The sequence below is a fragment of the Fonsecaea erecta genome, assembly GCF_001651985.1.
Source record: "Fonsecaea erecta strain CBS 125763 chromosome Unknown Scaff12, whole genome shotgun sequence".
NCBI lineage: Eukaryota > Fungi > Ascomycota > Eurotiomycetes > Chaetothyriales > Herpotrichiellaceae > Fonsecaea > Fonsecaea erecta.
The window spans coordinates 10863-25293 of record NW_017387255.1 but is presented as its reverse complement, the minus strand read 5'-3'; the positions used below and the strand labels follow the sequence as shown (position 1 = coordinate 25293).

The window sequence follows — 14431 nt, the reverse complement described above, 5'->3', positions numbered from 1 at the left end:
TCGGCCCCAGGGGAGGTCGGATGGCAGCCTGCCGGCTCTAACCGCTTGAGGACGAGGGACAGGGGTTGGTTTCGACCTACCCAACCTACGAAGTCGAGGTCTCTATGTACAGCCCGCGTCTTATCTCGCCCTGTCCTGTCGTGGGAAGTCCCGCACCGGACACACGCCGTCCGCCTGCCGCATTTCATGCATATCCGCGTTTCGCGTACGGATGGACTTCTGGAATTTCGACACGACTGAGCGTCTCCCCGGGAGCACGACAAGCGGTGTGGTCTCGAGCACATGCTTGCCATCTCAATTCCTTGCTCTGTCGGAATAATACGAGGATGGCACAGACGAGGCTGAGGGAGGGTCAACAAACAAAACAGGAAGAGGTTGGGCCAATAGGTAAGTAGTAAGGCTGAACGAACGTTCTCGACGCGGCTGCTGGATGCTGGATGGGCCCTGGAATGCTTTGTCAGTTTGTGGCGCTCCTGCTAACGTAGACCCACCATAACAACACCTGGGCTAGATGAGGCAGAGCACTGCCCGGCAACCGCTATGTGTGGATGGAAAACTCTTCCCACCAAGAGCAAGAAAAACTAACAGATTCGCCAGAGTCCAACGTCGCTGGCAGAGAGAGGGTGGAGAGCTTCTTTGGCCAGCAATCAACAGCTTGCCAGGGTCTGTCATAACCGCTCCTTCCGTAAGACAACATTTGCCAGGATTCAATCCCCGCCAACAGTCCCGTCCTGCTCTAGACCCTATTGCGGTAGTCTCCCAGGAAGCGATCATACTGAAGTGGATCCCCCCGCATAGATACGGCCAAGCACGATCCAATCAGAGAAAGCTGCTTATATAGACCCGACCCCCATACGAATTTAACCCCCCATCCCTTTCATGAAGGACATTGGACAGCCACCAGTACCGTCGCACTCCCTTAGATCACGACCCGATGTCCTGTGCTTGCCTCTGCAACATGGCTCTGTTGACCCAGCTCTCCTAACAAGGTACTCTGCATCTGGTGCAGAGAGCCCCTTCAAAGGCTACGAATGTCCCATGCCACTGCAAATGTCTGTTCTGATGTTGGTATAGTAAAGGCATTGGCATGCACAATGACCGTGGCGGTTGTACCAGGGACATTGTCCCAGATGACCTTTTCGACGTTGTCTGCACCTCAGTTAGCACCTGGTGCATGATGCAACAGTATGTCTTACTGGTATGATCAACTCCGTCAACACTACTCATGTTACCATGTCTCTCAACACCATCGGCACGCACGATAAGGCTCACATCTTTCTACAGAAGAGCACTGGGCGGATCAGGATATGTCATAGTCACGACAGGTGATCCTTGTCTTATTGGGCATAATCTCCAGGTCATTTACGCTGACTCCCGCCGCCTGTGTCACGGACGAGGCCAAGGCTGCCGAGGTCATATTGGGGACATTATGGAGTATTTGATTCACCTCATAACTTGTCCGGTCGGCCTCTCTCTGCATAATGTCTTTCAACGAATTGGTCGCCTTGAGTTGTGCATGGTAGCTGTCGATCATTGATTAGCCCTCCGAGCTTGTATAGAATCGATCCACTCCGAGGCAACCTCTGGAGAGCCTACATATCGGTAGTCCAAAGGAACGGCAAAGAACGCAACGTCTGGAGATCTTCCGGCTTGTATCGACAAACATACGTGCACTCAGCAACGTACTCTTGGATCAAGACGCCCTTCTGCTGTAGTATTTGCTTCTCATCAATAGAAAGAACATATTGACCCTGTATCAGGATGAAGTTCGAGTCCCTTACATGCGTGATGCATCGTGTGCTACCGATAATATTGCCATTGACCGTAATAGACGCCACGTTTTGAGCTCATCGAGATATCCAGTCGATTGCCTGCGTCAGTATGGTCATAGTCAAATAGCTGGACGACGAAGGGAAAAAAGATATAATCCAGACTCGAGGACGTCAAGGACCCCTCGGAAGATGGGTAGTAGCAGCTTCCTCAGCTGAGATTTTGTGGCTGAAATTCTGCTGCCGTTTCGGTTCTACACTACTGTGCTCGTCTTCAGTCGGTCCACGTTTGGAGGAGAAAAGTCGAGCCTGTAGAACGCACCACCCGCTCTGTGCAGGTGCGCGATACACCCAACGATGAAGACTGTTAGTCCGATGTTTTAGCTCGCTTGTAAAGCAAGGGCAGTGCTGCCGAGAGGTGAAACGAAAACGGTGGGCGGCGCTATCCATGCATAACAGCAGCATACACGAGGTGAATACAAACGTACGCCTCAGTAATTTAGACCCATCCCTGAACTTGGAACTACGACAGAAAGACAGCATTGTTCAGTTTCGACACGGAAGATTACCCGGGGTCACTCTCGGGGAACGATCTGGTGTGGCATGAGATGGCCGCAAGATACACTGAGTAATTTGGGGGCGCATTCATGTAAAAGTGGACTCGAGATGAGATCTTACTATGGCCTCTACATGACCCCATCCTGCACGACATCGACCATTTCGCTCCATTGTCCAGCCCTTTGAACTACGGCCATACCTGAGTGTTCGCCTGCGTGGCGTCCGCGAGATTGGAAACACGACTGTGTCAAGTTAGGTCCTCACCCCGGTATTCCAGGTCTTACCACCTTGCTTCAGCTGAATGAGATCTATGCATTTATCGACGGCGTCACGACACCCAATGAGGCCATTGAATTGATCCAGATTGCTCAAATTTGTCGGACTCGGGATCGGTACATTGGAATGATCATAGAGTGAGTGCAGGTCGTCGTTCTGCCTGTTGTACACGTGAAAACTTTCGACAGCACCCCATCGATCGGCAATCCCTGGTTGAAACCGAAGTGGCTCTGACGAATGTGTTAGACCAGTAACCTGTGGCTCATATGATTTTCACTTACTGCCGGATGCTCTGTTTTGTGGATTCAACAGAGTGCGTCTTGTGTGCGCCAAGGCATACGAGTTCTGAATGAAGTGGAATATGCTACCCAGTGCTCACCGCTGGATATCTACACCAGTGAATGTAGACTCACGGGCGAATAGATAGCTCAGTGGTTTCCAATTAGGCGGCGAGGAAAAATCTGGACAGAACTCGCTGAGACCTGTGGCGCTGACAATGGTGTCGGGAGTAATACCGTCCTCTCCATTGGCGAGCTTCCACAAAACTTCAAGCCATTTCATGAACATGGCTTTGTTTCTGTAGGAAGCTCTCCAGGCGTAGATGCCATACAATGAAGGAATTGAAGATCTCCCGGATGAGAACGGCCTGTTGGATTTTTCATTTTTTGGGAATCATTATTTGCCCACTGCGATGCTCCCTGTTTGTACTTCCAACCCCATTCGAGTCCTGTTGAGTACTCATGATTCTCATTAGAACTGTCATTGAAGAGCAGAAAATTACACTGTTCCCAAGTATACTCCCCAATCACTGTTACTGGCACTGAACAAGGTAGTCCCTTGAGTCACATTGTACCTGCTGATGATCAGAGCAGCTAGTGTGAGAGTCTCATGAACAGGAGTATGGATGTGTCCTCCCGGCCCCCCTGCAATTGCAGATTCCGGGACAACGTCGTTGCCTTCTGAGATTTTATCGGCTGGTACTTCTAACATGATGGATCTCTAGTCAGGACTGAAGTGTTCAAAGATAATGTTCGACCCGCTGGCGAAAGTGGCCCTTTTGTTACGAGATCAATTCAAGCTGGACGCAGGATGCCACGACTGAGTTGTTCGATTTGGAAGGGGAATCTAGGTCGGTATGTCTAAATAGGTTCCTTGACCAATGCCACTGATGGCTACTGGTTGATAGTGATGAACACGTGGCCGATGGTCTGGCCTATATCTCATCCGCAGACAATTCACCGCTTATGTCGTATTGGCACCATTAGTTCAGACCTGCAGACCTGCCATACTGGGCCAGAAGGGTGTGAGTGAGTACGTGGCCTGCTTGGTAGCATGTGATCCAATACAGAGTGCCATCGTTTCGACTGTCACGAGTGGATGCCTTCTCGCATATGTCATTGACACACTGCGTCTACAATTCATCGGGAGAGATTCCAGTTTCGAGATATCCAGCTGCTGCTCAACGAGAAGGTGATGTCCTAGAGCAGCCGGACGAACGAGGAGAAAGCGATGAACATGATGTCGCATAAAAAGCATAAGAAGGTTGTGCTCAACCACTTCCAATCTTCCAATCCATCTTCAACCTCGCAACATATCGAGTTCCAGACATCACTGTTACTGGATACGACTTTCACCATGGCCGAGATCTCCAACGATCAGGACCTAAGGGACCCCACAGGGCGACTTTGAGGGGTGAACCGCGAAGAAGTCTGACAATGGCAAGACGTTTTACTATAGAGCCGTAGACTTGAATGGGACGACTGAGAACGAAGGGGGATGTGTTCATGATGTCGAGGCCAGCGGACCGTCTTTCAAGGGCGTACAGTGCAACTGGATTGCGGGAGCTTCAGACAAGACAAGTGCCGACTTTGGCAAAATAACAGGTATCACCTGGTACAGATTGGAGTAGATCATCGGATGGACCTATCAGTTGACATTCAATTACACGGACACTTATGACTACACTTTTCATGCGCCGAATGACAGCTACACAATCAGTGTTTGGCAGACAAGGACAACCCACCAGGTTACATACACCACTGATAATCCTACTGTGACTTCCGTCGACGGAAATTGAACGCTCTTTCTCTTTGTCAAAGAGTTTGATGGGGGGCAGAAACGGTGGAAGAGGCACGGTGGTCGAAGGGCAAGATTCGTTGTTGCATAGTGACCTGTGGATGTGGATTCTGTAAAGCTGGTTGAACCCTTCATGTGCATCTGAATCAACTAGGGGCAGCACTTCGTATGAGATAACAGAGGCAGAACTTCTTTGCAGGATAAAACAACATTACCAAGAACCTGTCTGGGACCAGATACGTGATGTGAACAGAGTTTGTGCCTAGAATCCGCCAAGTCGGGGCTTGTTTAGAAACAAAGACCGAAGCCACGCCAAGCGAACTGAAATCTATGCAACGATACTGTACTGACAAGGTACACCGGTCAATCTCTTGCACTTCGAGATACACTTATGACCTTGCTACATACGATGTCATGGACGAGGTGGCGAGCATCTTGGCATAGGGCATGGCTGAGGGAATCGTGTAAGAGCGAGGCAACAGCAAACAACAACTCTTCTCACGTTCTTGGGCATTACCTTGGCGAGTGCACCCTCACAATATCCGTGTAATCTCAGCATCCTTTGGCAGTGGTGATAGGACGGGCTTTCCCAGCCTCACTAGCCTCAACTGTAGCCTTATCAGTTCATCCGTTTCCTGATCTATGCGTTGCTGAATTGCATGCTAAAGAGCTACCTCTTCTGGCAACACCTTGGCTCCTGGCCATGTCCCTCTCTGGACTGACTGTAATCGTGCCTTCCACCAACTCAGACGTCATTCAAGAAAAGGAGGCAGACCATTCACGTGACCTGAGTCGGTGGACGACTCAACATAGTTAGAGCGAAACACCCTTTTGAGTCGGAACGGAGGCTAGCACCACTAGCGACATGGGGCCGCCGCTAGTGTCAACGGGGAACAGCTTGTGGCGCGTCTTTTGTTGATCTCCGGTACCAGCCCTCTTCCATGTTGTCCAGTCAAAGCGGTACGCAGCCTAGACACCTTTGATTGCACTGGGCTTCGGCTCCAATCGGTGGGCTGACGAAGCAAACACCACATCCGGGACCAGAATCATGGATCATGGCGCCCCAAATATATTATTATTGCCCCCGTAGGTTTCCCCATGCGGCCCATGTGAAAGGTGAAAAGTGAATCCCCAGAACCAGCCTCTCTCCCACTCCCTCTCTCTCCTCGACGCCTCCGACTCGTACGACTTCCCAGTTCTCAGCCGGCCGTACGCGTGTCCTTCAACGGTGGCAGTATCTTGACATGACCCTGCCCTGCTGAACTGACCCAACCAGACCTCCCCTGCAACCGCTCCTGCCTTTCCTCGAGGATCCAGCTTGACAGATTGGCACCTGACACCTGAACCTGCCTCTACCACCAAACGACCAAACGCAGACACCAAACACACCCTTCCTCCCAACGTCCCGAGACAACACCCTCATCGACTTGACGCTTTCGGTTCAACATGGGCTTCTGAAACCCTCATCTTCGCCCTTAGGCACTTTTACAGTTATTTCCCTTCAGGAGCATTGGCTTCAAAAGACCACATCTCTACCTTTCTGCACTTCTTCCGACTTGCATCAGTCTCTCCAGACTTGAACCAACGCCACGATGGCTCCCACCGTTGAAGGCACCGAGCTCACTGAGCAACAGCCCAAGTCAGAATTCGATCCCTGCTGCAATGCCAAAGTGACCTCCCCCTTCTACCTCTACAACCATGACTCCCCTCGACCGTCCTTTGACGTCAAAAAGCCCGGCAACCCCATCGAGGTCTCTATCCATGACCTCGAGTCTGGCACCTTCAACCTTTCACCGTCCATCACCCAAGAGAAGAAAGACGCACAGAACTCGGCGGCCAGAGATAGGTTCAAGTTTTGGAAGCGAGAGAAGCAGTGCATGACAAAACCGAAGCAGAGAGGATGCGTGTTGTTTGCCCGGTTGACTCCACGTCAGCGTCTGCTGGTCAAGATTGTCATTGGGTTGATCATCGTTGGAGCCGCCGTGGGAATTGCCGTCGGGATCAGTGTCAAGGTCCACGGGACCGTGTACAAGGGCAACAACACGACTTCGCAGATTGGTTGACCCAGCACTGCCGGACACCATTGCACAAGCAACGAGAACGATCCATCTTTACCAAGAACAGTCAATCGCTGTGTTCAATTGTATACGATACGAGAGCATAGATAAGGGGCACGGGGACTACAAAAGGCGAAACCAAACCAACACGGGCAACGGCAAGGTTGTTATGTCGACACAGGGTTACAGACGATGATGACGGCGTACATAGGGATTAGGAAGGATTGAGCGAGCTGTACGAGGTACTGTTTGGTAGCTAATGCGCATGAAGCATTTTCTTTCCACGACCATGGAAGCAGATACTGATAATGGTGAGCCCTCGATACTTCAAGTAGCCGATCTCCATCCCTCTTCCTGCCCAGACACCTCACTGCCACGGTAAGAGATCAGTCCATCCGTCCGCAGGCATGACATCGCTTTCACACGGCGGCAAAAGAAGTCCCCCAAGACGACCTCACCCACGCGTCCTCCTCATCACCCTGTCCAGATCACAATTTACTCCTCGGCCCGGCCTCGATATAGGTGCTGCCGAGCTTCAACATGTCCACGGCCTGGGTGACCATCTCCTCGACGATCTGGCGGGCGGGCTTGATGTCCTTGATGATGGCGCTGACCTGGCCCATCAGGAAGGGCACGTCGATGTCGGCCTCCCGCTCCAGGTCGTAGGCCATGGGCACGATGCCCTTGTCGGTGAGCTCGCGGATGCGCTCGGGCTGGGCCTCCCACTTGGCGACGTAGTCGTTGAGGCGCACGCGCAGGGGCCGGCCCGACACCACCAGCGTGCGCAGGGTGTCGGTGAAGCCCGCGCTGACCACGGCCTCCTTGTGCAGGCGGCTGGCACCGCTCTCCTCGGCGGCCACGAAGCGCGTGCCCACCCACACGCCCACGGCGCCCTGCATCAGCGAGCTGGCCAGGCTGCGGCCGTCGTAGATGCCGCCGGCGGCGACGACCAGGGCCGGCTCGCCCGTCAGCGGGGAGCGGTACTTCTTGGCCACGTCGCACACCGCGGGGATCAGGATGCTGTTGGCGATGTCGCCCGTGTGGCCGCCGCCCTCGGTGCCCTGGGCGCACACGATGTCGACGCCGGCCTGCAGCGCCTTCTCGGCGTGCTTGGGCGCCCCGACCATGTTCATCACCAGGATGCCCGCCTCGTGCAGCCGCTTGATCGTGCGCGCCGGCGGCACCCCGACCGCGCTCACGAAGATCTTGGCCCCGTTGCGGATCGTCACCTCGATCAGCTCGTCCAGCTGCCCGTGCGTGTAGTCGTGGTTGGTCTTGCGCGCGTTCCCGCCGACTTGCGGGAGGGCGAGGTCCACGCCGAAGGGGAGTGAGGGGTCGGTGAGGTTGGATTTGAGGTCGTCAATGATCTAGACCGGGAGGAAGGAGACGTGTCAGTCCAAATCCAAGGGGTACAGCAGAGCAGGAGAGCGTAGTCTTTGGGAGAGGATCCCATCTTCCATCTTCCATCCTCTTTTCCTTCATGCGCCATGCTCCATACGCCAGGGGTCTCTCTCCCCCTTTTCTTCTTCTTCATGCTCGATCTATAGTCCCCAGTCCACGCGGCGCCATCCTTGAACATTCTTTCATACTCTGTCTCCCGGCGCACAAAACACAGACACGGGCAAGAGTAAAATCAAGAGTTCAAGACTCACTCCATCAATCACTCAATCACTCAATCCAATCAAAAAAAAAGAGCACGTACCTCCTGCAACTGCTTCGGCGTATACCCCAGACCGCCAATGGTGCCGATGCCGCCGGCGTTCGAGACCGCGGCCGCCAGAGGCCCGCCCGACGTGCGCGCCATGCCCGCCAGCATGATCGGGTACTTGATGCCCAGGAGCTTGGTGAGGGGTGTGTTGAGCGCGGGGACGGAGGAGGATGAGGACGACATGTTTGTTGTATGGGGGGGTGGCGATGGATTTGTGACGAGGTGAGTAGTCGGTAGAATCAAGTGAGAGAGAAAGAGAGAGAGAGTGTGTGTGTGTGGTCGATGAAAAGTGAGAACAGATAAGCCTCCTCTCCCCTCTCTTCCTTATGTTGTATGTATGTATGTGTGTGTTCAGTATATGTGTGTGTATATTATGTCCAGCAAGTAAGTAGGAGGTAACTGTCTGTAATACCGTGTGTGTATAGCTCCAACACCACTCACTAGCAGACGTCTGAGACCAAAGCAGAAAGCAGAAACCCCCGGGTGAGCGAGCGGGCGGTGCTTTCGGTGTTTATATAAAAAAGACAATCAATCACTCAAGCAAGCGCCTCTGTCATCTCGTCTTACCCAGGATGAGATAGCTAGATGGCTCAAAAGTTGTTGACTGGTAAACACTGACATGGTCTTCTCCGCCCCCCCTAAAAGTGTGGGGTTGCGTTGTGGGTTGTCGGGTCGGTCGGTACAGACGTGCTGGACCGAGGTTTGGCATTCAGTGCTGGCATTGCCTTGGGACTTGCCGAGCTTAACATGATCAAAGACTCAAGAGACCACACCTCGACGCAGTAAGGCGCTGCTCGGCCCGATTGGAATTGTTCTGCATGTAATTACGGGGTACAAGTATATTGTGGTGTGTCTGGGCTGGTGGGATACATCATACTTACTACTCCTCCGGACAGACATCAACTGCTGGACCCCAGTGGATAAAGTGCCGACCGAGGAGGAATAGCAATGAGAGGGCAGGACAAGCAGATGACGGAACGCAAGGCGATGAACATGGAGATGGACGCATATATCACTGGTGCGTCTGTACGATATAGTTGGACGTTGCGGATCAGCAGGCAGACCCCCAGAAACCCATAAGGATTCCATCTCTAACTCAATGCTGGGCTATCAGTGTTAATCAAAGTAACAAGCAATTGCATGTGCACCCTCAGTCAGCCACGGTCGACGTGTTCAGAACCTCCATCACTCCCAGCTCGAATATCACATCTTACAGTTCGGCTTCCATCTTGTCCAGAATGGTCCGGACAAACTCATGCGTCGTAGCATCGCCGCCCATGTCCCGCGTGCGCACCTTGCTGTGAACGAATTAGTCTCTCACTCACCACCTCAGGGAGATCTACACTTACCCATCGGCAATCACATCGTACACCGCCCGTGAGATCCGGTTGGCATGCTCGTCAAGACCCAAATGTCTGAGAAGCATGGTGCCCGACAGCAGAAGGGCGGTGGGGTTAGCTTGGTCTTTACCCTGAATGTCGAGACCAACGTGTCGGCAGCCAGGCTCAAAGACCGCAACGTCTCGTCCCATGTTGCAACCAGGGACCACACCGGGCCCGCCCACCAGCGCCGCCGCGATGTTCGTAAGGATACCTCCGTACAGGTTGGGCATGACCATTACGTCAAACTGTTGCGGGCGCGACACAGCCTGCATCGAAGCGTTGTCGACAATCATATCGTTCACCTCCAAGCTAGGATAATCCTCCCCAACCTTCTTGACCGTGTTCCGGAACAGCCCATCGGCCAGTTTCATGATGTTGGCCTTGTGAATACACGTCACCTTCTTCCTGTTGTTGGCCAGCGCGAATGAGAAGGCAAATTTGGCAATCCGTTCCGACTTGGCCCGGGTGATGATTTTCAAGGACTCGACCACGCCTTGCACCGACTGATGCTCTAGACCCGAGTACTCGCCCTCAGTGTTCTCACGCACGATACACAGATCGACGTTCTTGTGCCGGGTCACCAGGCCGGGGATGTTCTTGACCAACACCACCGAAGCGTAGATGTCGAGCTCTTGTCGGAGTGCCACGTTGAAGGATTGGTGGCCGGATCTCTCGATCGGGGTGTGTAGGATACCCTTCAGCCCCAGCTTGTTCCGCCTCAACGACGCTATTGACTCCTTGAAGAGGTCCTCCGAGTGCTTATCGCCCGAGTCGACGCCCGATACGTCGACCTGTTCCCACTCAATGGGGACATTGTCGGCCTTGAAAATCGTCTTGACAGCTTCGGCAACTTCGGCACCGATACCGTCACCTGTTGCACGTTTCCACGCGTGAGCACGACCACCTCTCACCAACCGCGGAGCTCGAGGGCCAGCGCGTACCAGGAATCAATGTCACCGTGTATTTCCCTCCATATTTCGTAGGCTTGAAGATGTCGGATTCGACGGTTGCGTAGGCTAGAGGCGGGAACGAGGAGATTAGCATCGAAGGGACAGGGACCACGGTCGAGAGATATGCTCACATCGTGCGAGGAAGGGCGAACCAGCTTGGGGCCTGGCTGCCCGCTGAGCAGCACGGAACAGCACCTGTGGGAAGAAGCAAAAAAAGCCATGTTAGATCGCTAGCACTTGAGGGGAGCTTTGGGAGAGGGACCCCGGTTCTCACCTGAGCGCCACGAGTCGACCTGGCCAGCGACATTGCAGCGGAGTGTCAAACAACAACTAGACTTCGGGTTCGAGGACGTTCCTGGTCGTGGTGGGCGGAAAGTAAAGCAGAGAAAACTTATCGCAGGTGGAGGAGCTTTTGTTTCTGATGCAAAGGGCCATGAAGCTCCTGGCCAATCAGCGCCGCATCCCGGGCCGCAAATCAGGATGACGTCGGCCGGCCAATCCGGACTCGCCGGGTGATTAAGCGACGCTGTGAGGCATGTGGCACGAGGCATTTTCTTGGGATATGTGTGTTTGATGGGATGCACTCAGTAAATCTGTTAACTACGACAAAGCTAAATGCATGCAGTCTGCTATCCCTTCTTTTCCAACGTCGATCATAATCCCACCATATCATATCCACGGACCCTAATGCTTCGCCAGGTCCGCGTCTCCCGAACCTAGTAAGTCCTGAAGTTCAACGGTCCTTGTGCATGCCTCAACTTGGCTCCGAAGAATTGCAGGAACACGACCAAGAAGAAGGCGGCTCCCATGATGCCGCTCTGGATACCGTATTCCGTCTGTGTGCCCGCTTTGGTGGCCCAGTTGATCTGGATGTACCTGGATTGATGACATTAGCATGGGGATGGAATGTGAGAGTATCGACACATACCCGATGATGAATCCACCTAGTGTTCTGGCAAAGTTGAGCAGGGCAGCACACTCGCCGGCAGCCTCAGGGTAGCTGTCGAGCAAGTACGCACCCACCGCCGAAGTGGTGACAATCGTGGCGAAGTTGTGCATTCCCCATCCCACCACAAGGACCCAGTAAGACCACGCGGGCGCATGATGCAGGGTCGACCCGATCAGATTGTAGCCGATGAGCTTGAACGGCAACACAAGCCACAAAATGACCAGTCTGTTCTCGGGGGCGATGATCCCGTTATGGCGCTTCGCCCACATTCTGGCAATGAAGTCGAACATGAAGTGACCGATGACCAATCCGAGGATTGCGCCAATGACGGGTGCCGTGTAGACGGCCGCGAGGTTGCGGAAGTCAAAGTTGTATGCAGGAATAATGAAGACGGAAATAGTTGTGTTGTTTCCAATCGTCCATGGGACTGCATAAGGTTAGTCTGAGCTGTTAACACCGGAGAGAACGCCACTTACAGTCAAAAAAGTAGAAAAGACAGGTCAAAAACACTGGCAACTTGAGAACGGTGTAGCCCAGTCGGCTGCCCGCCTCGAGGAAAGTGTTGGTCGTGTACTTGGTCTTGTACTGCTCAATACCAACAACGCGGAGAAGACGGTTCTTGCGCTTGGGAACTCGGTCCGGCATCAGATGTCTTGGATAGAAGGTCTCGTCACCCAGAGTGACAGTCAAGGCCAATCCCAGCATGATGATGCCGAAGTTGAGCCACATGCCCGTCCTCCATGTGCTCACACTGAGAATGGCGGCCATGAACTGCGGACCCAGGAAGGGGGACAAGATGATGGCGGTACTCCAGATGTTGATCTTTCTGGCATGCTCGTGGAAGAACCAGACATCCTTGATCCACATGAGACCACCACCCGCACCTGCGACCGCGAACATGCCGTTCAAAATGCGGGACGCCATGTATGACTCAAAAGACTTCGCAGCGGCAGACCACGCCGCGGTACCGGCAGAAAGGCATCCGAACCAGAAGAGGACGGGAAGGCGACCAATCCAGGCCGAGAGCCAGACGGTCAGGATACCGCCGACACCCAGCATGAACGTGTTACTTTTGACATGTTAACGCAAAGTTTATGTGGGGCAGGGGACATTGAGACGTACCCGGCCGTGGCATGGTTGACTTCATTCGGGTTGATGCGCCACTGTGTCGCTTGAGGAATGAGAGCACTTGCGCCGGTGGCGGCAGAGTAATCCGAGGTCGCAGCGTTGACCGCAATCACCAGCAGGATGGCTGCCTTTTTCCAGCTGGGCCAGTTCAGGGGGTCTTCAGGATCCTCGGTAGGCTGGGGAATCAAGACCTTGCCGTCGCTGGACTTCTTGAGCGCCACATCGGGCGCAAGACCCAGCTTCTCGCGAATTTTGGCTTCGTCGAGCAGGTAGCCGTCGGTCTCACCGACCCGGTCGAGGTCGACAGCGGTGGTCGTGTGCGCAGCAGCCTTCTCATTGTTGTTCTCGCCACTAGAGATGGAAGGCGGTGACGAGGTGTCGGCTGCAGGCGCCTCAGTGGCCGTCGCCTGGGGCATGTCCTTGGGTGAAGAGGGTTCGTCTGCCATGACTAAACTGCGGTGCGGGAAGAAAGGTAGAAGAAAAGAGTGCGACCGAAGAAACACCAGGTGACCACGGTGGTAAAAAAGGAAGGGACAGGTAGTGAAGATGGAAGGACCGGACCTGGCAGAGGGCAGAGGACAGAGGGCAGGGGCTCGCGTGTCTTGAAATATTTTCTGTCGTTCGTCTCACATGTCGCTGCGGTCGAGTAAACAACGACCAGGATCCGAGCAGGGCTAGCAGGGGGAGGGGCTTGACTACTCTTTTTAGTAGCGAGTGTCAATCACAGAGCCCATTGGCACCCATTGGCTTTCCTTTGTCCTGCTCGATACTTCCGTAGCGCGACGTGCCATGCAATCGAAGTATAACACAGGGCCCCCCTGGACGAGGCTACCGGTAGATTCGCTTACGGCGGGTGGGGCCAGCCGTAGGTAGGTGGGAAAAAGTTGGGTCTAACAGCTGCACCCCATGAAGAAAGGATGATCCGACTAACCGCATTCTTGTTTTTGACACTTCTTTTGACAGTCCTTTTGGATCGGCGCAGTCGAGAGAGGCCCAACAGGTATGAGTTGGCATTTCCAATGCGGACATGGCGTTGAATCCATAATCCATTGAGGATGCAATGGACTGCCTGTCAAGTCCCGCCTTGTATCCCTTGCGCCGCCTGGGCTCCAGGAGTTGGACACACCGCTCAATGGGACGTGCAGGCCACCTGACTCACCACCAGGAGCCAAGAGACGAACAATTGCCCTCGGCGACTACGGGTCAGTCAGCCATGAGTTTCAAGAAGTCAGAGTGGCGGAGAGGGAGGGGCCTGATTCGACGGAGAACTCAAGCCCAAGCTAGGAAGGCAGTCGAAAAAGATTATTTTTTTTTGGTCAACACAGGACAGAAGCGACAAAAGATCAGGCTCAGCTACCAGAACCAGGTGGACAAAGAGACGAGGGAGGTTGAGGCTTGCTCCAGGAGACGACCAAGGCATCCTAGGAGGCTGCTGACTGGCGCGGGCTACGGACCCCGGCACCCACAAAGTACTATATTTTGACTAGCGCCGGCCGCCCGGTGGAGTCGGACCGCCGAAACAGGTCTGCATTGGCCAATGGGAGCTTGCAACGGAGTCCTAAGGGCCCGGGCGTTAAT

The 14431-nt window shown here is 53.8% G+C and overlaps 5 protein-coding genes across 5 annotated transcripts; 1 reads left to right on the top strand and 4 right to left on the bottom strand.

Moving 5' to 3' along the window:
* Window positions 1-1018: 1018 nt before the first annotated feature.
* On the bottom strand, window positions 1019-1227 carry AYL99_10575 (hypothetical protein; the record flags this gene model as incomplete). Its single annotated transcript, XM_018842081.1, has 2 exons — window positions 1019-1149; window positions 1197-1227. The coding sequence occupies 2 exons, from the start codon at window positions 1225-1227 to the stop codon at window positions 1019-1021; spliced, it is 162 nt and encodes a 53-aa protein (XP_018688242.1).
* A 5044-nt stretch (window positions 1228-6271) lies between these two features.
* Window positions 6272-6742, top strand: AYL99_10574 (hypothetical protein; the record flags this gene model as incomplete). Its single annotated transcript, XM_018842080.1, has 1 exon — window positions 6272-6742. One exon carries the CDS (start codon window positions 6272-6274, stop codon window positions 6740-6742), a length of 471 nt encoding a protein of 156 aa, XP_018688241.1.
* A 482-nt stretch (window positions 6743-7224) lies between these two features.
* Window positions 7225-8627, bottom strand: AYL99_10573 (hypothetical protein; the record flags this gene model as incomplete). The annotated part of the gene is made up of 2 exons (XM_018842079.1): window positions 7225-8103; window positions 8439-8627. 2 exons carry the CDS (start codon window positions 8625-8627, stop codon window positions 7225-7227), a joined length of 1068 nt encoding a protein of 355 aa, XP_018688240.1.
* A 1027-nt stretch (window positions 8628-9654) lies between these two features.
* On the bottom strand, window positions 9655-11083 carry AYL99_10572 (isocitrate dehydrogenase [NAD] subunit 1, mitochondrial; the record flags this gene model as incomplete). The annotated part of the gene is made up of 5 exons (XM_018842078.1): window positions 9655-9742; window positions 9794-10697; window positions 10768-10842; window positions 10908-10971; window positions 11051-11083. The coding sequence occupies 5 exons, from the start codon at window positions 11081-11083 to the stop codon at window positions 9655-9657; spliced, it is 1164 nt and encodes a 387-aa protein (XP_018688239.1).
* Window positions 11084-11492: 409 nt separating this feature from the next.
* On the bottom strand, window positions 11493-13299 carry AYL99_10571 (hypothetical protein; the record flags this gene model as incomplete). Its single annotated transcript, XM_018842077.1, has 4 exons — window positions 11493-11652; window positions 11705-12152; window positions 12202-12794; window positions 12848-13299. The coding sequence occupies 4 exons, from the start codon at window positions 13297-13299 to the stop codon at window positions 11493-11495; spliced, it is 1653 nt and encodes a 550-aa protein (XP_018688238.1).
* Between the last annotated feature and the right edge of the window lie 1132 nt (window positions 13300-14431).